The sequence below is a fragment of the Mytilus californianus genome, unplaced genomic scaffold, assembly GCF_021869535.1.
Source record: "Mytilus californianus isolate M0D057914Y unplaced genomic scaffold, xbMytCali1.0.p SCAF_3, whole genome shotgun sequence".
Classification (NCBI taxonomy): Eukaryota; Metazoa; Mollusca; class Bivalvia; order Mytilida; family Mytilidae; genus Mytilus; species Mytilus californianus.
The window spans coordinates 63,826,595-63,852,482 of record NW_026262679.1 but is presented as its reverse complement, the minus strand read 5'-3'; the positions used below and the strand labels follow the sequence as shown (position 1 = coordinate 63,852,482).

The window sequence follows — 25,888 nt, the reverse complement described above, 5'->3', positions numbered from 1 at the left end:
TCCCTTTAAAGGACACTTTTTACTGTGAAAAAGTGTCCTCTTATTGAAAATCAACCTTTACAGGACAGAATTTAATAGTATTTTATCATGAAATTATGTCCGATTGAATGGACACTTTTTCACGGGACACTTTAATGGCTCACATCTCTGTGTCAACAGTTTATTGTTTGTATTAACTCTTCAAAAGACTTCTTATTTGATATTAATCTCTACCCAGAAGTCAGTCACCATATACATAGTGTAGATATAAAAGAGAATATAGGGCTTGACTTCATCTGTCTGTCCGTCCGTCTGAAGAACCATGGGTAGAAAACAAGCATACCACATCTCCTTATTAGCTCACCTGGCCCAAAGGGCCATGTGAGATTCTGCCATCACTTGGCGTCTGTCGTCTGTCTATCGTCATCGTCATCGTAAACTATTTCAAGAACCTTCTCCTCTGAAACTACTAGGCCAAATACTTTCAAACTGTAACTGAATGTTCCTTAGGGTATCTAGTTTATAAATTGTATCCGAAGTTTTGATCCATCATCAAACATGGCCGCCATGGCTAAAAGTAGAACCTAGGGGTCATATGCAGTTTTTGACTTATATCTCTAGAGCATTTAGAGCAAATCTGACAATTTTAAATAGGTCAAGATCTTTCAGCCCTGAAATTTTGAGATGAACTGAAGAACCCATTGTTGGGTTGCTGCCACTAAATTGGTAATTTTAAGGAAATTTTGCAGTTTTTGGTTATTATCTTGAATATTATTGAAGATAAAGATAAACTGTAAACAGCAAAAATGTTCAGCAAAGTAAGATCTACAAAAAAGTTAATATGACCAAAATTGTCAATTGACCCTTTAAGGAGTTATTGCCCTTTAAATACAAGTTTACACAATTTGTTCATCTTGTTTGCTAAAATTTAAAAATCTACTCTGAAACTACTCGGCCTAATACTTCTAAACTTTATCTGAATATTCCTTAGGGTAACTGGTTTATAAATTAAATCCAAAGTTTTGATCCATTAACAAACATGGCCGCCATGGCTAAAAATAGAACATAGGGGTCTAATGCAGTTTTTGGCTTTTATCTCAAAAACTATAGCAGTTAAAGCAAAAGTGACATGGAGTTAAAGTGATGAATAAGTCAAGATCTATCTGTTATGAAATTTTCAGACAAATTGGACCACCCATTGTACGGTTACTGTCCGAAATAGTTTATTTTTATGAAATTTTACTGTTTTTGGTTATTATCCTTAATATTATAATAGATAGAGAGAAAGTGTAAATGGCAAAAATGTTCAGCTAAGTAGGATCTACAAAAAAGTCAAATGATCAAAATAGTCAATTGACTCCTTGAGGAGTTATTGCCCTTGAAACGTTTGTTTTTTACATTTTTTCATGCAAGTCTATTACTTTTTCAAAAATCTTCTCTGAAACTACTGGGCCAAATACTTCCAAACTTTAACTGAATGTTCTTTAGGGTAACTAGTTTATAAATTATATCCTAAGTTTTGATCCATCAACAAACATGGCCGCCATGGCTAAAAATAGAACATAGGGGACAAAAGCAGTTTTTGGCTTTTATCTCAAAAACTACAACAGTTAGAGCAAAAGTGAAAGGGAGTTAAAGTGATAGATGGGTCATGATCTATCTATTATGAAATTTTCAGACAAGTTCGACAACCCATTGTTGGGTTACTGTTGGAAATCGTTTATTTTTATTAAAATTTACTGTTTTTGGTTATTTTCGTTAATATTATAATAGATAGAGAGAAAGTATAAATGTCAATAAATTTTCAGGTAAGTAAGGTCTACAAATAAGTCAACATGATCAAAATAGTCAATTCACCCCTTAACCCATTCAAGGTGTATGATGCCTCAAGGCATCACCTGGTAACCGCCGTATGATGCCTGAAAGCATCACCTGGTAACGGCGGCATGATGCCTTGAGGCATCATGGAAAATGAAAAGTGCACTGCCTACTTCAGTTTAAAAATCAGGTCAATTGCGTAAAGCTGTAAAGCATCCGTTACCATACAGTGTTAAAAGGTTTACGATTTTTATACAATGTATAAATTTTGGTAATAAAAGTAATAGTTATGTCATTTATTCGTACTTTCGTTTTGCATTTCTGTGCCGCCATTTTTCGAACTTGTCAGTGACATGTGCAGTCAACGTGATCGCTTTAAAAATTGAAAGTTTATTACCTTACACGAGAAATCTTTAAACCATTTACATATCACTGTTTTAAAAAGTTATACTCTGTACTTAAGAATGTTTAATAAAAAGATAAGCCGGTAATTTCTGCCTCTTTTCGTTTCATCTGTCCATGTTTTCATTTACGCACTGTTGACGATCGGGAGTTTACGGTTTTCGACGACTAATAAATTTACCACGACCTTCAGGTCATCTCCCAAATTAGGAAATCTATATTTTTCTGCAGCCAATCAAAATATTCTAGGCCAAAATTATTGCCCTTAAAAGTTTTGTTTTTTTTACATTTTTTGTGAAATTCTAATTGTTTTTTCAAAAATCTTCTTCTCTGAAACTACTTGGCCAAATACTTAAAAACTTTAATTCAATGTTCCTTAGGGTATCTAATTTATAGATTGTATTCGGGGATTTGATCCATTTAAAAACATGGCGGCAGTTTCTAAAAATAGAACATAGGGGTCAAATGAAGTTTTTGGCTTTCATCTCAAAAACTAAAGCAGTAAGAGCATAACTGACATAGGTGAAAGTGTTAAACAGGTTTAGATCTACCTGTCAAGTAATCTTCAGACCAATAGGACAACTTATTGTTGGGTTACTGTCCAGAAATAGTTAATTTTTAGGAAATTTTACAGTTTTGGGTTATGTATTATCTTTAATATTATTATAGAAAGAGAGAAAGTGTAAATGACAAAATTGTTCAGCAAAGTAAGATCTACTAATAAGTTAAATGCCTGAAACTGAAATTACAGGTGAGCGGTATCAGGCTCTCATGAGCCTCTTGTTTCTATATGGCATACCAGAGTTTCATTCAGTGTCAAAATGATGTATGTTTCTGGTAAAACAACTTTTATGTATAATACCAGAACTCCATAACTAGAGGAAGTGTGCAACCCGCTATATTATAAGTAAGACGATCATGATGTCCTCGTACTTCCAACTGTGATTGAAAGGGGATTTGAACGAGATTTCTATTAAAAGTAACATAAATCGATGGCCAAATATTTTGCGATGCTTTCTGGGTAGAGATAATTTATGTATAACACCCTGTGAATTAATTAACACACTGTCGCATTGAAAGATAGAACATGGATGTGATAATTAATAGCTGATGGTGATTGTTACACAAGTCAGGTAAACAGAGACTTGCTCCATATGATCCAATCTCCATATTATCCAGATACGATTTCAGCTGGCAGTTATCTCAGTCTATTCTTAGGCAATCACATTTTTATAATGACTGATTTTAATGAATATTTGTATCTAAAACAGTTTTACAAGAGTCAACTGATTTAACCATGTACTATGATTTATTCTCACCTTCTGCATTTTGTTGCTCTACTTTTTCATCATCTGACTGAGCTTACAAACTCAGTTTCCTAAAATCTTACCTGTTGTTTTATCTGCATTTGATATGAGGAAATTTGATTTATTAAATTATAGTTTATACACAACACAATGCATCTGTTATCAACGATTTCAGCTGGCAGTTATCTCAGTCTATTCTTAGGCAATCACATAACATTTATTTTTAGCTATTAGGAATAGTGCCCTAGAGGGGGGTTAGAGTATTGTTGATGCAATTGAGAGACGCATCGATGTATCAGATGCAATTACAATCAGCTATGTTTACTGTTATCGAACCATATAGTTAAAAAATCTATTTAAAATCGAAATGTTCACAATTAATTGACATGGATATACGTTTATTTGAAATAGTGATTGGATATTGTTCATTTGATTGAGTATTGATTATCTAATTTCCAAGTGCAGGGTCCGACACTTACGGTTGTCCGATTGCCCGGGGCAAGTTAATGCCGTATTCGGACAAGTAAAAACATCATCTTGGTTGTCCGATCGGGCAAGTGAAAAAAAAAGTGTTATATGATTAAAATTCCACAATATCAATAGTGTCTGTTGTTTTGTCCATAGATTACTCAGTGAAAACACCTCACGGTTGAGTAAAGTGATCTTAACCCCCCTTCAATGAGTGTATTTCGTCATTTGTTCGCACTGAATTCCCCATTTTACCAAAAATAGATTACGTTTAAAAATATTGGCCAATCAGGTCGCTGCAGCGTTACTTCGTCATTATCGTTATCAATCGGGACACCACTCGGGCGTTTCCGCGGCACGTGTTATTCCCACCGACTAATGGAAAGCGAAGGTCTATTTCGTTGTTCTAACTTTAGAATTTGACATCTGATGTGTATTTCCCTAAGATGGAAAAACGTAAAAGCTTGAAAGAGAAAATGAAATTAAACTTTAACAAATTTGTCAGTTGTCAGTTTATCAAGAAGGGTTTTTGAAATGACATTTCTTAGATAAATTATTATGAAATAAGTATCTCTATGTAAATGATCCAATTCCCATATATTCGTCGATCTTTTCCCTCCCTCCTCAGCTCATATATGCCTCATAGTATCTCAGTGTAGTCTAGTTGCTGCCATCATGGCAGAACAATCAACCCTGGCAAGTTTTTTCAGTGGAATTCCTTGAAAAAGGAAATCTGACTCCCAGTTCGAGTCAAAAGCTAAATATGAACAAAAAAGGAAGCCAAGTGTGTTCATTGAGTCTTGGAAAAAGGAGTTTGATGGTATTGACAGCTGGGATTCTGGAAATATTATTGACTTCTCAATTCATCAATATTCATACTCCATAATCAATTTACACCCCATGTACATGATAACTATATTTTATCTGCATGTACTACATTACAACCACAAAAATAGCATGTAAAAGTTTGGGCATGTAGATTTCACTTTCGGACAAGTAAAAGTAATAGGGCACTTGCCCAACTGGACAAGTTGGTATAAAAGTTAATGTCGAACCCTGAAGTGTGCGCAATATGGGTCCTAAACGCCCAGGTAAACAGAGACTTGCTCCATATGATCCAGAACTTTTAGAAAACTGGACTTTAACTAAACTTCGTGCAGAGCTGAGAACAAAGAACATTAAATTCCCAACTAACGCTAGGAGAATGGCTTTAGTTTGATTATTGAAACCTTCGAGGGTCGAGGACATAAGCGGCGGCCATGACAGCATGTTAGTAGTTACATCACAAGAGACTAGTGCGCGATCCCACAATGCACCGCCTAATGTAAACAATAACAATGGCGATAGAACGGCAGTTTTAGTAGATCTAGTGTCTAAACTTTCGTCCAATGTTCAAAATCTACAGCAGAATGTTATTTCTTTGAATAATAAAGTAACTGTTTTGTCAAACAATACTCCGCAAAATGACAGTATCATTACAAGTCGGCCCGTACCCTCTAGTTCTCCAGTTTTAAATACTTCTGTCGACGGCAGGCAAACAATTCCAAACATAACTCCTGCTACATCAGTACCAATCACAACTCCCAGTTCTACAGGGAACTATTCCATTGAGTCGGCTCTTCAATGCTTTCATGCATCGTCTTTGAACAGGCATGTTCCTACCGCTGCTGCAGGAAGTGAAGCACAGGCTCGGGAAGTCAGTGAGCGTGATACGAGAGGATACATTCAAACCTGTTACGATTATTCTGCAGAATCACTGCCTTTGGTGGAAACTATTTCGCCTCAACTTAGACAAAATATAAAAGCAGGTAGGGACGTTAATCTTGCATCCCTATTAATACCTTATTACGCTGGCCTGTGCAGTGATAACATTGAACAGTTTCCGTATCCCAATAAACCGGATCCCAGATTGAATAGATCCTTGACAATAGGGGAATTTGTTCAGGCATTTAGCATTTACAAAAACATAATGTGTTTAGCATATCCCCTGAGGCAGATTGAACTTGACCTTTATGAAAGAGATATAGTGGATATGGCCACCAGGTATGGTGGCAGGGGATTTTATGAGTATAACAGCCACAGAGCACTGATGCATTTCAAACCAAAGAAACTTTGTTGGCTATATTTAATTCATTAGGAATTCCTCTATCAGCTAAGAAGACAGTGGGGCCTTGTAAAGTTATTGAATACCTAGGTATATTTTTAGATTTGGAACTGATGGAAGCCCGAATGCCTTTAGAAAAAGTTAACAGGATTTGTGAATTTGTTGAGACATTTCGCAACCGCAAACATTGTATGAAAAAAGAAATCCTAAGTCTTTTAGGGCACATGAATTTTGCTTCAAGAGTTATTTTGCATGGAAGGTCCTTTGTGTCACATCTTATAGCTTTATCAACCAAGGTAAAGAAACTTCACCACCGAATACAATTAAATCTTGACTGTAGATTAGATTTGGATATGTGGTTGTTATTTTTGAGAAAATGGAATGGTGTATCTTTTTTCATTAACGACAATATAACGGAAGCTGCTGATATGGAACTATATACTGATGCTACACTAACTTCATTTGCAGGTTTTTACAAAAATCAGTGGTTTCAAGGCGATTTTCCTATAGAAGTTATGGATGAGCAAACATCTATGGCGTTTTTTGAACTTTACCCCATAGTCATGGCTTGTGTATTGTGGGGTCATAACTGGAACAGAAAGCGTATTTTGTTCCATTGCGACAATATGACTACAGTTGACATTATTTCCAAAGGCAGGTCTAAAGTTAAGAGTATCATGAAGCTTATGAGAAAGTTGACTTTTCATGCTGCTACACACCATTTTATTATTCATGCTCAACATATTCCTGGTATTAACAATAATATTGCAGACTCTCTTTCTCGTTACCAGATGCAGAAATTCAGAATACTAGCACCAGAAGCAGAAGAAAAGCCAGTGCCTTGCCTCTTGCCTTCCCACATAATGATGTTTTAGAACAACAAGCCTGTAATTTATGGGACTTATCTTTAAGTCGGAGAACAAAACAAAACTATAGATCAGCTGCACAGAGTTTTATAACATTCATGAATATGAGCGGGATACAGTGCTCCGTTAATTGTTACCTATAATAACAGAGGACCATTTAATCTACTTCGCAACTCATTGTAAGAATAGTAAAAAGCTGCAACATGATACTATTAAAATGTACATAGCGGGTATACGATACCATTACTTGCGTGCAGGTCATAATGACCCTACCACAGGAACAGAATGACTTCCGTATATCATGCAGGTTATTAAGAAATCTCAACACAGTGTTTCTAGGAACAGATTGCCTATTACTTCAGATGTGTTAAAACGATTATGCAATTTGTTATCAACAGGTGTTTTCTCACCTTTCATTGATCTTATGCTGCAGTGTGCCTTTTTGACAGCATTCTTTGGTTTTCTTCGATGTGGAGAGTTCACTTGCAAAACTAAGGATGATTATCTGAACTGCGTAATAATTGATGATGTTGAGATCAGCCTACTACATGATCAATTTGTGTTAAAACTAAGAACATCTAAGACTGATCCTTTTCGAGTAGGAGTAGATATAACCATAAATGAAAATGATATTTTTGGACCAGTGCATATTATGAACAAGTACTTGAAGTATCGCTTACAGATAGGAGCATTAGCAAACTTTCCTTTATTTGTTGAAAGTGAATTTGATTTAAGTAAGCCATTATCTAGGGAAACTTTCATTAACTACTTAAGACAGCTTTTGATCCGTCTGGGTTATAGCAAAAGTAAGTTCTGTGGTCACTCGTTCAGAATTGGTGCCGCTACTTCAGCTGCAGCGGCTGGAGTTGAAGATCATATCATACAGACACTCGGTAGATGGTCATCGGACTGTTATATCAGATATATAAGAACTGATAAGAGGGTTATTTCTAAAGCACAGCAAAAAATGTGTTATTTTTGAAATTTATTGTATTGTGGATGTAACTAATATAGTTTATTTTACTTTTGTATTTGTTAGCATTATTATTTCTTGGGGGGTTTCACTCATTCATTTTATGAACTCATTTCATTTGGCCTTTTTAATTCGAGGGGAATCATACTCCCCCAATTCAATAATACATCAGATAGGTTAATTCCTGCCGAGTTCACCCCAGGAACAAATATGTATTTAAAGGTAGTATTTTTACTCTGCTGGGATCTCCCCTGGAGCAATTAGGTTAATTCCTGCCGGGATCACCCCCAGGAACATTTAGGTCAAGGGTATTTCCTGCCGGGATCACCCCAAGGAACATTTAGGTCAAGGGTATTTCCTGCCGGGATCACCCCAGGAGCAATTAACTACTTTAATGTAGTATTTTTAATATAACTTTTTGTACAAGAAATCGCAGAATTTTTTACTAATCGTTTAAGGAATTTTTATTTTTCTCATATTTTGATTAGTTTTAAATATTTATTTTTCTCATATTTTGATAAGTTTTAAAAAATTTATAAAGTCAAATTCTTTTAAGTGAATGAGTAGCCCCAAGAAAGCCAATAATGTATTATATTGTTAGTCATCCAATAATACATCAGATAGGTTAATTCCTGCTGAGTTCACCCCAGGAACAAATATGTATTTTAAGGTAGTATTTTTACTCTGCTGGGATCTCCCCCGGAGCAATTAGGTTAATTCCTGCCGGGATCACCCCCAGGAACATTTAGGTCAAGGTTTTTCCTGAGTCAACTGATTTTACCATGTATGATTTATTCTCACCTTCTGCATTTTGTTGCTCTACTTTTTCATCATCTGACTAAGCTTACAAACTCAGTTTCCTAAAATCTTACCTGTTGTTTTATCTTCATTTGATATGTTATTAAAAAGAAATAAAAATGTCTCGCCACATTGCCATGCTACACTAGTAAACAGAATTTAGATTGATTGGCTAATGTGTGTGTTTGATGTTTTGGGAGGCGGCTTTCCTGGTATGGAACTTGCACCCTTGATCGCTCTTGATTGGCTAAATAGATATAAAATAAATCAAATAATTACAGCAATAAGTGTCCTTTTCTAGATTTAGACATTTCAGTTTTACACCAGAAACTTCACATAAATTTACGACAAAAGGGATGATTTTTCTTTCCCTATTGTTAATTTTCCTGTTTTGGACGGAGATATTCCTCTGGTACCATCTTACGGTGTTTAATATCCCAACTCGTTCGACGTTTTGGATTTCAATGAGCGTAATCTATGTATTACTGGTAAATTATTAAGTCAGGGATTTCTTTACCACAAATTACTTAAAACCTTTACTAAATTCTTCTGGGGAGAATAGAAATTAAGCCTGGTCCTCATCAATTATCCTATGATAATGACGATCATAATATTAGCTTCGAAAGTGTTTCAGAGAGGAACAGTTTACGTGAAATGTTTTCAACTTCAATTTCCTTTTTACATTTTAATGTGCAAAGCTTACTTCCAAAACTTGATCTGATTGCTGCTGAGTACGAAGATTTTGATATATTGTCATTTACTGAAACTTGTTTGAACGGTAATAATTCGTCAAACTCATTTGAACTTTTAAACTACCAGAAACCATTCAGGAAAGATAGGGGTCCCATAAAAAGTGGGGGAGGGGTGATAGTATATGTAAAAGAAAATATTCACTCACAAAAAGGTATTGTATGGAACTTTCTACGTGCCGCCAAAAGGTAACAATGAGATATTGTAGACAAAAATTGAAAGTTCAATTGAGTCTGCCGTAAATGATGTTAATTGTGACCGAATTATTGTAACAGGAGATTTTTATAATAACTTGCTAAATGTGGCTTAATCCAAATCCATAATATTTGTACAAATACAGTTTAGAGCAACTTATTGAAGATCCCATTCATTTTACTGAACAGTCATCATCACTGATTGATTTAATAATAATAACTGATAACTCCGATTTTGTACCGTATTGTGGAGTCGGGCCACTACTCTTAGATCAGATAAGATATCACTGTCCAGTAATGGGGTTTATAAATGCACAAAATAGATATAAGAAGATGTGGTATGAGTGCCAATGAGACAACTCTCCATCCAAGTCAAAATTTATAAAAGTAAACCATTATAGGTCAAAGTATGATCTTCAACACAGAGCCTTGGCTCACACCGAACAGCAAGCTATAAAGGGCCCCAAGAATGACTAGTGTAAAACCATTCAAACGGGAAAACCAACGGTCTAATCTATATAAAAAAACGAGAAACACTTATGAACCACGACAACTACTGAACATCAGATTCCTGACTTAGGACAGGTGCAAACAATTGCAGCCGGTTTAAACGTTTTAATGGTACCAAACCTTCACCCTTATCTGTAACAATAGTGTAACATCACAACATAGAAAGACACACTATGAAATATCAATTGAAATGGCTTAACTCAATCAAAAGACATATTAACACCAGTGAACATACACTGAACAAATAAATTTGATCTATGATACAATGTAAATATAAAATGAATTTATAAATGCACAAAAGCCTGCTTGTATGTCTTTAAAAGAAAATTTGGTTTTATAAGCAAGGTAATTTTGATGAATATAGGCGCATATTGACAAAAACCAACTGGGATAGTATATATGCTATAAATGATGTTGATAAAATTAAATAAGAAATTTCAAACTGTATCCTAGATGCAGCTGAAATTTCCATTCCCAATAGAATCCTAACTATTAAGAAAACTGACCCTGTTTGGTTAAATAACGCTTTGGATGTGATTAAAACATATATCTAATGCATTACAGTAATTTGAGGGCATAAATTATTTGAAAGGTATTAACATCATTCACTTTTGTTGATTGTAGAGCTGTTGGATTTGTTTTTATGTTTTCCTCTTTCCTGATGCTGTTGACAACAGTAGTATTCATACTTGGTACACCAATGCATAGATTTGTCTGTGAGCCAATAACAGATCCAGATTTGACAGATTTCCAAACAGTAAATATATATATATATATATAAATGTGTGTTGTTTTGCTAGAGAAACATTTTGATTTATTGTATCCATGAAAAAGATATTTAGGCTGATAGTACTCTGTAGGTACATCTGTGCTTTCATTTCAGGTAACATAGCCGATTAATCACTATGTCCTTGATCTGCAAAAGCAGGTCTAAATAACTGCTCTACTTTGTCTATCCGTTCGTTTGTCTGTCCAAAGGACCTTGGGTAGAAACTTTCGTCAAGCTTTTCTTGGCTTTATGAAGGGAATGATTTCATATTTAGTGTGGTTTCTAGATATATAATGAAAGTATCTGTGTATATTAATGTTTCAGAAAGTGTTAGCAAATTCCGGAATTTACTTTGTTACTAAGAATAGATTGTTTTTCATTTCTCTAGTTATTTATTGATGATCCTAGATCTAGAATGTTTTTTTGATTTTGGTATATAGGCTTAGTTTGTTTTGTGAATAAATATCATTGTAGAAATAGCATTAGTAGCTATATAGTATAGAAGCATTTCGCCCCTCTTGAATAAGAAAGGATAAGAAGGATTTTTTAGCAGTTTATTCCAATGTGGTATTTATTGAATTTGACATACTGTAAATAACCTTTAGTTATTTTATTAAAGTTAGAAAAGGATTCCGTGTTATCTGATTTCGCCACATTGTGTGGTACCAGAACCCAGAGAACTACAGGAAAAATAATTTATGGAGAACATGAAAAAGAAGGAACCACAGAAAGGTGGCAGCATCATATTTGAAAGGACTCTGTAAAAGTACAATAATTTTAGAGAAAGACAAGTTGAGATATAATTGCTCAAGGATTGAAGAGAGATATGATCGCTCAAGGGATTGAAGATGAGAGTGTGACAACACAACTAAGTTTTTTTTTCAGCGGAAAGATGATTAAAGGATTTTGCAGCAAAAATTGGAAGAAACTATAAAAGATCTTTCTCTTATATTAGAGGAAACAGAAGATAGTGAGGGTGAAATTGCAAAAAACAGGGCACTTAGACGAATTGAAAATATTCCAGTAAGCAATCCAGGATAAAATTATGGAATTGAAGAAAAAGAATTGACAACAGACCACAAAGTGGAGCATTTGATACAGTCTCAGACACAAATGCAAGAGCAGATACTACAGTTTCAACAGTTACATCTACAAGAATTACAGAGAAAAAGTCAACCTTCAACAGTAAGTGCAGTTAAACTTCCTAAATTAGACCTGGTCTCGTACAATGGAGACAAGCTAAAATGGACAGAATCTTGGGATTCATTTAAAGCAGCAGTACACACAAATCAAAAATTGTCAAAAGTAGAGAAATTAAATTACTTAAAAAGCAAACTTTTTTGAACAGGTAATGCTTTTCTTATCTGTATCTGTAATGCTGCTATATCTGGCTGAACGCTCTAACTTGAAAAATGTGATGTAGTAATTTCAATACTTAACGAAAGACTTGGAAATATTCAATCTGTTTTCAACAAGCACTATTCAGATTTAATAAACCTTCAGTCAGCTTCAAATCATACAACCAATCTTCATAGACTATATGATGACTTGGAACGACATATATGTAGTTTGGAGGAACTGCTTCAAGATGTGAACCAAAATGTATTTATTTCTATGATAACCTCTAAGTTACCAAAGGAAGTCATTATTCAACTTGAAATACAGAAAGGTAACAGGGAAAGATGCACAGCTGGGAAGTTATGGCAGTTTTTCAATACTTACATAATTGCTAGAGAAGCTGCAGAAAGTCAATCTAAAGAAACACATACGTGTCCCAGTTCTGCAGAAAGACAGCAGTCTAAATTTCAATTAAATGGGAAAATTTATAATTTTCAACCGAGAAAACACTTATCTGCAGAAGCCATGATGACAATTAATCGTTTTGGAAGAAACTTGGGTAGTGGAAACTCATTGATATGCAGATATTGGGATGGAAACCATTGGAGTGATGAGTGTAGAAAGTTCAGGACAATTGAAGATAGAAAACAGAAAATCAAGGGTAGTTGTGATATCTGCTTGAAATTGCACACGTAAACAGAGACTAGGTTAGAAAATGCATGTTTTTATTAGTGTAACAGAAAAAATGTCATTATCGATGTCTATGTCCAAAGAAAATTTCCTCTCAACTAAAAGAGGTTTCACAATTCGCTGATGAAATATATGAAGTGACTTCGGGTGAAGAGAAAGTACCAGAAAATAGTTTGTTGTCAACCGGAGATATAGTTTTGTTGCAGACAGCTCAAACAACTGTGTCAAATCCGATGACCCGGCCAACCAACCAAGATGGGCGCCATGGCTAAAAATAGAACATAGGGGTAAAATGTAGATTTTGGCTTATATCTCTGAAACCAAAGCATTTAGAGTAAATCTGACATAGGGTAAAACTGATTATCAGGTCAAGATCTATCTGCCCTGAAATTTTCAGACAAATCTGGCAACCTGTTGTTGGGTTGCTGCCCCTGAATTGGTAATTTTAAGGCAATTTTGCCGTTTTTGGTTATTATCTTGAATATTATTATAGATAGAGATAAACTGTAAACAGCAATAATGTTCAGCAAAGTAAGATCTACAAATAAGTCAACTTGACCAAAATGGTCAGTTGACCCCTTAAGGAGTTATTGCCCTTTATAGTCAATTTTTAACAATTTTTCGTAAATTTTTGTAATCTTTTACAAAAATCTTCTCCTCTGAAACTACTAAGACAAATTTAACCAAACCTGTCCACAATCATCATTAGGGTATCTAGTTTAAAAAATGTGTCCGATGACCCCGCCCCCGAACCAAGATGGCCGACATGGCTAAAAAATAGTTCATAGGGTAAAATGCAGTTTTTGGCTCATATCTCTGAAACCAAAGCATTTAGAGCAAATCTGACAGGATAAAATTGTTCATTAGGTCAAGATCAGGGCTTCCAAAATTTTTTTGAGCCAGCCGGACATTTCATATCTTATCCCGATTTTTTATCCCTTTAGACTTAGTAAATTAGGCAACTATGATAATCAGTTGGCCATCATATATGATATAACCAATGATTGACATTAAAACGATATTAAACTTTACTTTGATATAAATTCAATGTTCTGACGTAAAGTATTATATTGAAAGTGCAGCATTCGAAGTGTGCAACATCAGCGTAATAAGTCTGCTTAATTACGCTTTAGACTCTTTATTTGTGCAAAATAACGCTGTCAAAAGCTTTACTTTCGTTTTTAAAATCACATTTTCCTAATGCCGGATGTTGACTTGATAATGGTAAATCACGGATCAGAGACGGATACGTAATATCCGTGTAAGTTTACAATTGAGTTAAGTAGCCTTTTTCAAGTTATTTCTTCAAGAAAATACTCGAAATGAACGTTAGATAAAGGTATCAATGATAATTTCAGCATTATTGAAGAATTAGGATGCATAATTAAATTTCCCACCAGCGGACAATAGACACATGCGCACACTTGTACTAGTTCAAACAACGTGGTTCTGACGATTATTAGTTTAAAACCTTTTCAAATTTTTCATAAAATCATATTTATTAACGTATTTCTTATAATTTCAATCTTTTAGACTAAATTAATTAGATGCAACCCGCTGAAATGTAAGAAAATAACTTTGAATACCCTTTAGCGTACCCCGGTATTTAACACGATGTACAGTGTTTTTAAATATAATAATGAATATCATACAAATTCGAATTCAATATTCTTATTTGAAGAATTATTATAAAATCTAAGGATACTTTTTTAAAACTGAATGCTCATTTACAATCATATCTACAAAGCGTAATTAAATAGGATGTTGTTCCATACACGCTTTTATGTTTGACCTCGTTTACCTGATCACCTTTATCACCTGTTTATGTTCATTGTTATGCATCATCAATTCTATTGATTAAGACAAGCTAAGGTCTCTCATCAAAGGTAATGACCTGTAATCAGTGAATGATTTATGGCTTCAATATTACTTATTGAAGGGATAATTGTTTGACAGCTTGATGTTTTTTAAATAAAAGAACAAATGTTTTTTTTTTCTACTTTTTATTGATGTACCAAGCCGTGCATTTGTGTACCCAGATGATTAGACTAACTGAGACACTTCAAAGTATGAAATATGCTGCATCTGTTTAATTAAACCCAAATATGACCGAAATATCTTTGTGAAATAGATTGCCACAATTATAAACTATAATGCCCAAACGGACATTTTTACCGATCGATAGTTTGTAAAAAAGTGAAATGACCGTTCTATGAAAATGCCTTGAATAACAAAAGTGGCAAACCTATGATATTTGACCGTTTGAGGCTGAGAGCAGCCAGACTTTTTATATGAATTTCGGTCAAGTTCGGAATATATGACCGTTTTGGAAGCCATGGTCAAGATCTATCTGCCCTGAAATTTTCAGACCAATCAGACAATATGTTGTTGGGTTGCTGCCCCTGAATTGGTAATTAAGTCTCCCAAATGAAGTTTGGGAAGACTTATTGGTTTTGCTCAGTTATTATTATTATTATTATTCTTCTTCTTCTTCTTCTTCTTCTTCTTCCTCTTCCGCCGCTTTTAAATTTGAACTTGTCCGCACCCGTTCTCCAAAACCGCTTGTCAGATTAACTTAGGGTTTCACAATATGTTAGACTAACATGTCTAGTGGTGCAATCAGGGTTTTGTTTGTGCATCGGGGATTATAAAGGGGTACTTTGAGGGGCAAAAAGAAAGAAGGGTTTTACTATAGAACCCTATGGGATTTAATTTTTTTAAATTTTCAAATGATTATAAACTGAAAACCGTTTGTGATATACACAATCTTTTTAATTGAAAATGTTCTAAATGATAAAGCATATTAAATGAAATACAGGGTTAGTCCCCAGGGGTCACCCCCACCCCCTGCCATTTAAGAAATTTCTAATATCTTTTAATTGGTTGAGATCCCCACCCCTAAACCATATATATTCTGGTTTGTCATGCTAAGATGGTTTGAATGATATACAGGGTTAGTCCCCAGGGGTCATCCCGACCCCTTGCCATTTGAGAAAGTTCTAATATCTTGTAAATGGTCGAGATCCCCACCCCTAAACCATATATATTCTGGTTTGTCATGATAAAGCACATCAAATGAAATACAGAGTTAGTCCCCAGGGGTCACCCCCACCCCCTGCCATTTAAGAAAGTTATAATATCTTGTTAGTGGTCAAGATCCCCACCCCTAAACCATATATATTCTGGTTTGTCATGCTATGATGGTTTGATCGATATACAGGGTTAGTCCCCAGGGGTCATCCCGACCCCCTGCCATTTGAGAAAGTTCTAATATCTTGTAAATGGTCGAGATCCCCACCCCTAAACCATATATATAATGGTTTGTCATGCTAAGATGGTTTGAATGGTATACAGGGTTAGTCCCCAGGGGTCATCCCAACCCCCTGCCATTTGAGAAAGTTCTAATATCTTGTAAATGGTCGAGATCCCCACCCCTAAACCATATATATTCTGGTTTGTCATGATAAAGCACATCAAATGAAATACAGGGTTAGTCCCCAGGGGTCACCCCCACCCCCTGCCATTTAAGAAAGTTCTAATATCTTGTAAGTGGTCAAGATCCCCACCCCTAAACCATATATATTCTGGTTTGTCATGCGAAGATGGTTTTAATGATATACAGGGTTAGTCACCAGGGGTCACGCCCACCCCCTGCTATTTAAGAAAGATCTAATATCTTGCAAGTGGTCAATATCCCCACCCCTAAACCATATATATTCTGGTTTGTCATACCAAGATGGTTTGAATGATATACAGGGTTAGTCCCCAGGGGTCATCCCGACCCCCTGCCATTTGAGAAAGTTCTCATATCTTGTAAATGGTCGAGATCCCCACCCCTAAACCATATATATTCCTGTTCATCATGTCTCGAACATTTGAATGACGTATGAGGTCAGCCCTAGGGGTTCCCCCCACCCCCAATGTTCTAATATCTTGTAAATGGTCAAGATCCCCACCCCTTAACCATATATATTACTGTTCGTCGTGTCTCGAACATTTGAATGATGTATAGGGTTAGTCCCCAGGGGTTCCCCCCACCCCCAATGTTCTAGTATCTTGTAAATGGTAGAGATCCCCACCCCTAAACCATATATATTCTGGTTTGTCATGCGAAGATGATTTGAATGATATACAGGGTTAGTCCCCAGGCATCACTAATGCATATACTTTACTGGACCAAACCAATTTTCACTGGACTTTGTCCAATGTCAGGCGACACTGGGAATTTCGAATTATGGGAGCTTCGTTTAGGAGACTTCGTAACAGCATCCTGTTACAATCATTTCTTGTTTTAAGAAAATTTTGCAGCTTTTGGTTATTATCTTGAATATTATTATAGATAAAGATAAACTGTAAACAGCAATAATGTACAGAAAAGTAAGATCTACAAATAAGTCAACATGACCAAAATTGTCAATTGACCCCTTAAGGAGTTATTGCCCTTTATAGTCAATTTTTTTACAATTTTCATAAATTTTGTAAATTTTTGTAAATTTTTACAAAATATTTTCCACTGTAACTACTGGGCCAAGTTCAATATAGATAGAAATAATTGTAAGCAGCAAGAATGTTTAGTAAAGTAAGATCTACAAACACATCAACATCACCAAAACACAATTTTGTCATGAATCCATCGGTGTCCTTTGTTTAATATGCACATAGACCAAGGTGAGCGACACAGGCTCTTTAGAGCCTCTAGTTTCATTTCCGCCGACCCTAACAAATACATTGTCCCTGAAATATAAATACAATATCTGTTAAGCAGCATTTTCATGCATTATTTCAGAATAAAAAGTAAAAAAATAATCCATAGTTTTTGTTTATAAAAATAGACAATCATGACCTTAAAAGTTTGTTTGCCCAAATAATTTTACTGAACGAAACCTATATTGAATACCCATAACAAGTTCGTTTTCCTTTTTTTCATAATTCCGTAAGAGTTTTCATCTCATAGATGAAATGGACCCTTCCAACGTGAAAGCCGTCAAGTTGAAAGTGATAGATATCCGCAAACAATTTGGGAATTTCTAGTTTGTTAGATGGAAAAAAAATTCTTCCATTTGAATATCAAATATGGGATTTCCTATGCTACTGTTGTTTATTCACATCAACTGAGTGAAAACAACTTTTGTAAAATTGATTTACTTTTTTGTCTCGCCTTGACTGAGTTAAAAAGTTGGACTTAGGTATGCGGATTAGGTGGCTTGAACAATTGTGTTTTAGTTTGTGATTAGGTCAGTTTATAGGGAACCACTAGAGGTAGGTCAATGATAAAATGATAATTTGTATACAGTTGTAGAAACATTGGCACATCTTATTTCCTTGGAGATTATTTGGCCCTGCCCCCTGAGTCATGGTCTATTGACTTCTAAACTTTTGCTAGGTTTACACTTATTAGTGTGTGATCAGATCAGTTTAAGAGGAACCACTTAATGTTAAGTCAATGATATTTCCTTTGTAGTTGTATTAGCATTTGCAAGTCTCTTTTTCCATGGAGATTTTATGGCCCCATCACCTCATCAGGGTTCATTGACTTTGAAATTTTTACATTGTTTACTAGTTAAAGTTTGTGTTTTGGTTAGTTTAAAAGGCACCGCTTATGATAATTCAGTTGTATTTGGTATGCAGTTTTATAAAAAAATAACATTTCACATTTCCATGGAGGTTATTTGATCCTGCACATTAAGTCATGGTTCATTGACTTTGAATGTTTTGCATAGTGTACATATTTTTTAGATATTGCCATTTTGATTCAATATTTGCATTATACTACCAACATTACAAAAAGGCGAGACATATCTCTGTGTCAACAGTTTATTTTAAGACACGTTTGGTACTTTACCTAACCTTGAGATATTAGCAGTTTTTGTCTGGTGCATTAACTTTGTTAAGAAGAAGTTAAAAATTCCCATCTGTGGGAGGATTCTGTGAACAGATCCTCAATGTGTTTTACACTGGAAAGGAACAAAAAAAACCTCTAGCAACATTTGTTGATAAAAGAATAAAGGAAATTAGACACCAGAAAGACATTCAATTTCAGTACCTCTCTACAAAGGAAAATCCTGCTGATATTGCTAGTAGAGGGACAACAGTTACATGTTGAAAGAAAAGAGTTAATGGTGGTATGGTCTTTCTTGGTTAACAAAACACAGAACTGAGTGGCCTACATGGGATCCGCACAATATAAGTGACGACAATCAAAATTCTGTTGAATTAGAATACAAGGTATCTAAAATTTCATGAAGCAAAATTGCTTGCTTGGGAGAGTCTTGACGAAAAAACTAACAGTTCTGAAAATTTAAAATCTAGTGTTGGGCATCTGTTTAGCATTGATTGCAGCAGATTTTCCTCATTTACCCGCTTAATTAGAGTGTCAGCTTGGATAAGAAGATTTGTTCGACGATTTAAAAAAGAGACGTTATCTGGTCCTCTAATAGCAACAGAGCAGGAACATGCAAAGTAAATGTAGATAAAATATGTTTTGGTGATGTGATGATTGCAATTAAAGTATAGAAAAGACACAGCTAAGTAAGTCCGTTAAGACTCATTTTAGACTAAGAAACTGTCAAAAGAGGCATTGGTAGGTTAGGAGCTGCTCAACTGTCAGATGGGGAAAGAATGCCTATATTACTTCCAAAGAAAAACAAAGTAACTGAACTGTTTATTGAAAACATGCACAGAAAATATTTTCATATTGGTGTATCACAAACTTTATCAATGATACGTCAAACCTACCGGATTTCAGTCCACAAGGCCAATCAGAAATGATTAGTTTTGAGAAAATTACAATCTGCAATCGTTATGAAGGTGGACCATTTAAAATGCCATTAATGCCTCCACTACCAAAGAATCCGCCTCATTTTCATATACAGGAGTGGACTATTTTGGACCAATTTTGTGAAATCAAAAACTGGAAGCAAACAAGTATGGATTTGTATATACATGTTTAGTGGTTAGAACCATCCATTTGGAATTAATGCAAGATATGTCTGCAGAACAATTCCTTCCTAATGGAAAGACCTTATTGTTTTACATTTGTTTATTATTATTATTAAGGTATTTCCTTCCTAATGGAAAGACCTTATTGTTTTACATTTGTTTATTATTATTATTAAGGTATTTCCTTCCTAATGGAAAGACCTTGCTGTATTTTGTTTGTTTATTATTATTATTTATAAGGTCTTTCCTTCCTAATAGAAAGACCTTACTGTATTTTGTTTGTTTATTATTATTATTAAGGTATTTCCTTCATAATGGAAAGACCTTACTGTATTTTGTTTGTTTATTATTATTATTAAGGTCTTTCCTTCCTAATAGAAAGACCTTACTGTATTTTGTTGGTTTATTATTATTAGCTCACCTGGCCCATAATGGCCAAGTGAGCTTTTCTCATCACTTGGTGTCCGTTGTCGTCGTCTCTCACCGTCCTCTGAAACTACTTGGCCACAATCATCATTGGGGTATCTAGTTTAAAAAATGTGTCTGATGACCCAGCTTGCCAACAAAGATGGCCGACATGGCTAAAAATAGAATATAGGGGTAAAATGCAAGTTTTGTCTATTATTTTGAAAACTGTTACAAATAGAGAAAATCTGACAAAGCAAAAATGTTTAGAATGTTGAGCTCTACCAATTGTTCATATACATCAAAACTGTCAGACGAATTCTTATAGGAGTTATTGCCCTTAAATGACAAATTTTATCATTTAATTTTCATTTTTGCCTATTATCTTGAAAACTATAATAGTTAGGGAGAAACTTTAAATTGCAAAAATGATCAGCAAGACAAGTTCTACAAATAAGTATGCATTGTCGAAACTGTCTGTCGACTCCTTATTAGAGTTATTGCCCTTTGGTGACAATTTTTATCAAATGTTTGTGTTTTATACGACCGCAAAAAATTTTTTGTGTCGTATAATGCTATCATGTCGTCCGATGACGCATTTAGTTTCTGGACAATAACTTTAGTTTAAGTGAATGGATCTCTATGAAATAAATTTTATTATAAGGTTCAATAGCACAAAAGGAAGGTTGGGCTTGATTTTGGGGGTTATGGTACCAACAGTTAAGGAATTAGGGGCCAAAAATAAGCATTTTTGTAACTTCCAAACCATTACTTGTGTGTTAGTGTATGGATCTCACTGACATTGTACCACAAGGTTCTATATCACAAAGGGAAAGCTGGGATTGATTTTGGGGGTAATCAAAATTTTAGGAATTATGGGCCAAAAACAAGCATTTTCCGAGTTTCATGACAATAACTTGTGTGTAAGTGTATGGATCTTTCTGAAATTGTACTACAAGGTTCCATATCACAAAGGGAAAGCTGGAGTTGAGTTTGGGGGTAATTGCCCAAAACGTTTGGGAATAAGGGGACAAAAATTGGGACAATGCCCAGGCCCATCAAACGTTGTACTGTTTGAAACATTATATCTTGTGATCATACCTTGCGGTCAGATTTGCCAAATCTCAGCATTAACAGCAGGAGGGTTCAGACCCTTGCAGTTACTATGGATCTTGTTGTCTTCTTTCTTAACAAGGGAGGCTACATCAGCCTTTTTTCTAATGACTGTTTCCACAATGTTAGAGACTGAGGCTTCAACCTCTTCCCCATAACGCTCGGAGTCCTCAAAGATGTTTGGAAGTTCAACATCCTAACTGATCAGAGTGATCTAAGTTATGATGGGTGCTGCCCTCAGAATTATCTGATTCATTATCGCTAAAAATCATTTGAACTGGTTCAGTTGAATTACTTATATTATCAGCACTAGTGGAAGGAACGTTTTGTTCCCCTACAACATGAGATGGAGTAAATGGCAATGCTGCCAAGAGATTTGATGTTAGTTCCGTGAACATAGATCTCATAGTATCTGAAAAATCAGAAAGTTCCTGTTTACGTTTGGAATGTTTAGATTTATTACTAGGACACTTGGCCTGTATATCAGTATCATACTTTCTCTTTAAAGGAGCCTTTCCTTTTTTATTTTCCCCCAGGCCTTTGCCTTTCGAGGTGGACGCAACGATGCCATCTTTGATAATTGTAGCTTCCGGTTTGGAGCTCTTATTAGATTCTGATTTTTTGGAAATTTTCCCATTAAAAGATTTAGCTGGAGATGTAAAACCAGAAAAACTATTATCAACTTCATCAAGTTAAAAGCTTCATAACTTCTGAGTCCGAAACTAGCGACTCTCTGTCAGATTCTGACTGTTCCATTGAAGTTCAAAATCTAGAACAGATAAAAAAATAACGTGAAAATGTTTCACCTTGCGCATACAAAATCAAAACTAATTCTTCCTCGAGTCGAGGATGAAAAAACTGATTCAGTTTTTACTAAGTAAAATGCTCTGTACTTACCGAACATGTCTACGTGCGGCCTAAATAGTTAAAGAGGCCTTGTACTGGATTCCTCGTCCTTATATAGGATACACCTGGAGAAAATCACTCTACTGTAAAAAAGGCTTGTGCGGCGGGAATAATAGTTAAAGTTCACCTTAACCTGAGTAGCCATCGGCTACCTATATAGAATGTGGATGTTTTGCCCTCTTTTGTGTTTTGAGCAAAAACTAAAGAGGATAGAGAGAAGCTAAACAGACTTAATTATCAGCAATACAAGATCAACAAAGCAGATTTTTGTAATGAATTATATTCTTATCTACAATGTGGGAGAGTGTCCTTTATTGAATATGCACATAGACCAAGGTGAGCGACACAGGCTCTTAAGAGCCTCTAGTTATTATTATTATTATGAGGTCTTTCTACTTTTCCATGGAAAGACCTTTTGCTTTTGTTCTGATTATTAGGTCTTTCCACTTTTCCGTGGAAAGGCCGATTGATTTTGCTCTGATTATTTTTTTTTCTTCCGCCAACTTTTTTGTTTCCCCGTTTGGTTGTTTAGCAAGATGTTGCTTAGATATTTGATATATGATATTGAACAGTTAATACGCTTTTAAAACTGATACCGCATAAAGGAACACATTTCTTTGTAAGAGTTATAACTGTTTGGTATAATATCCAAAACATCTAAGTGACATCTTGCGAAACCACTTACTACTGCAAGAAAAGGGTTTGGCAGAAGAAGAAAAAAAAATAATAATAATAATTATTTTAATGATAATCAGAACAAAATCCAAAGGTCTTTCAACAGAACAGTGAAAAGATCTAATAATAATCAGACAAAATCAATAGGTCTTTCCATGGATAAGTGGAAAGACCTAATAATAATAATCACAACAAAATCAAAAGGTCTTTCCACCAAAAAGTGGAAAGATCTAATAAGAAAAAAAAAAGAAACCTATAATAACAATATGTCATCCCAACTCTGTTGAGACTGTGCCATAATAGTGATAAGAAGAAGAAACCAGACAATATTAACTTTGTTCTTGGGTTAATCAACAAGAAAACTGTATTAAATATACAATTAATTAAGGTCTTTCCACTCCGTTAGGAAAGACCTTATTGTTTTTCTAATGTTTTTTTTTTTTTTTTTTTTTTTTTTTTCTTTCAGCATTTTTTTGACATGGCCTCCCCTCGTTTCTATTGGAGTTATCAAGACCAAATATGGACCATCGGTAGACCTCATCATGAAGTATTACCAGATGAGGCTGTGTAGGATTTCATCATCCCCTTTAGAAGTTATCTCCCTTTTATTTGGTTTTTTCAACATGGCCCCCCTCGTTGTTTTTAAAGATATCATGACCTTATTTGTACTATAGGTAGATCTCATCATGATGTATTACCATATGAGGCTGCGTAGGATTTCATCAACTCGCAAATAGCCACATTTCAACCTTTTTTTGGCAAAAAAGTCACATGTTGCAAAATTATAGCCTGAAACCTTAATTTGTGCTATTTTTAGCGTTTTCCATCCTTTCAATATGAATTCATATAAAATAATGTCTAAAATTGTTATGAATGCACAGTAAGTTGTTTCTGTGGTATTAAACATTAAAACATAGGTTGTTTATTACCAAAAAATATTGGCATCATAAAGATTTTATGAAATTATTTGGTTTTTACCCGTTATATTATTGCGTCATTTCTTGTATTTGGCAGATAGCATAGGCTTATGTAAAAACTGCATAAACTCCAATCCCATAAATTGTCTCATAAAAGTTTTCTACCTTTAGATTTATTGACTTATAGTAAATAAAAAATGGTTCATGACCATAACTGTATTATTGATCAATTAATGGTCCATTACTGACACCTGTTGAAAAAAGAGGGGTCAATATTCCTCAACACTTCAATACCTTTGAATTTTTACTAAACTCATTGTAAAAGTTGTAAAAAGTCTTTTAAAACAATAGGACAAAGAAGGAAAAATCAACCAAAATTGATCTTGATATTGAAAGTTTATGTTCCTGTAGACAGAAATTGAATTTCAATTATTTTCTTAACAATTATCTTTCGTTCAAACCTCTTCTGAAGAGGACAACTTTGTAACAGTACCACTTAAAATTTGCCTCATACAAAGAATTTTAGGCATTGAGTAAGGGCGCTTGCTCTCTGAGGCTCTTGTATTATACCCCACGCAACGAGTTGCGGAGGGTATAATGTTTTTGACCCGTCCGTCCGTCTGTCCGTCCGTCAGTCTGTCAGTCCGTCAGTCCTGTTTCTTGTCATCGCAACTCCTCTCAAACCACACAACAGAATTTCACGAAACCTTTTTAGATAATAAGGACATACTATGTAGTTGTGCATATCGACAGGAAATTGCGATTCAATTTTTTTTCTAGGAGTTACGCCCCTTTGAACTTATTTGCTTCAATGTACTACTGCAACAGTTTGTCATCACAACTCCTCTGATACCACACAACAGAATTTCATGAAACCTTTTTAGATAATAAGGACATACTATGTAGATGTGCATATCAACAGGAAATTACGGTTCAATTTTTTTTCTAGGAGTTACACCCCTTTGAACTTATTTGCTTCAATGTGCTACTGCAACAGTTTGTCATCACAATTCCTCTGATACCACACAACAGAATTTCATGAAACCTTTTTAGATAATAAGGACATACTATGTAGATGTGCATATCGACCGGAAATTACGGTTCAATTTTTTTTCTAGGAGTTACGCCCCTTTGAACTTATTTGCTTCAATGTGCTACTGCAACAGTTTGTCATCGCAACTCCTCTGATACCACACAACAGAATTTCATGAAACCTTTTTAGATAATAAGGACATACTATGTAGATGTGCATATTGACAGGAAATTATGATTCAATTTTTTTTTCTTATACAATTTTTTTTTCTTACACATATTTTATTTCTCCAATGACAATGTGGGGACGTGGGGTATTTGAGCGCGCATACTAAGGTTCTTTAATTATGGGAGTTATTGTCTTTAGAAATATTAATTACATGTATGTTGAAAAAGAAGTGCTTGATTGACTGGAACTCAAATGAAAAAATAGCATATTTCAATCCAAGTGATCATGAAAATGAAAGGAATTTAGATCACCTGGCCCAAGGGAACCATATGAACTTTGCATCCTACATTCATTGTTCTTTGTCTGTTGTCTGATCTCTGTAAACTTTTTAAAAAAATTCTCTTCTGAAACTGCTCAATGGATTGAAACCAAAGTTGGCCTTCTTCATCTATATGATGTCAACTATAAAGTTTGTGGTTTTTGGTTAGGTTGATCAACCAACATGGCCACCCAGTCTAAAGATAGAACACACGGGCCAAGCTTCAGTTTTTGCTTATTTCTCTAACATTAGAGAAAAACTGACAGGATAAAAATGGTCAGCACAACATAATTATATTATCTACCTTCAAAATTTTGGAAAAATCTGTTGACCTGTTTTGGAGTTGCTGTAAATTTAGAAAATATTGTGTACAGTTATTATTGCAATTTTTGAATAATGGAAGAACATGCGATATTAATTATTGCAATTTCTGGAAAATCTTCATAC

General features: G+C 34.7%; 1 protein-coding gene and 1 long non-coding RNA gene across 3 annotated transcripts in view; both read left to right on the top strand.

Annotated features, from left to right (window-relative positions):
- The window catches only part of LOC127733190 (uncharacterized), a 222,126-nt gene that overhangs the window by 106,460 nt on the left and 89,778 nt on the right, over positions 1-25,888 (top strand). The window lies entirely within an intron of this gene.
- LOC127733119 (prominin-1-like) overlaps positions 1-25,888 on the top strand; it is a 226,586-nt gene that overhangs the window by 112,252 nt on the left and 88,446 nt on the right. For both annotated transcript variants that reach the window (XM_052242417.1, XM_052242418.1), the window contains exon 14: positions 10,794-10,926. In XM_052242417.1, coding sequence (XP_052098377.1) covers positions 10,794-10,926 — 133 coding nt within the window. The remainder of the gene's footprint in view (positions 1-10,793; positions 10,927-25,888) is intronic.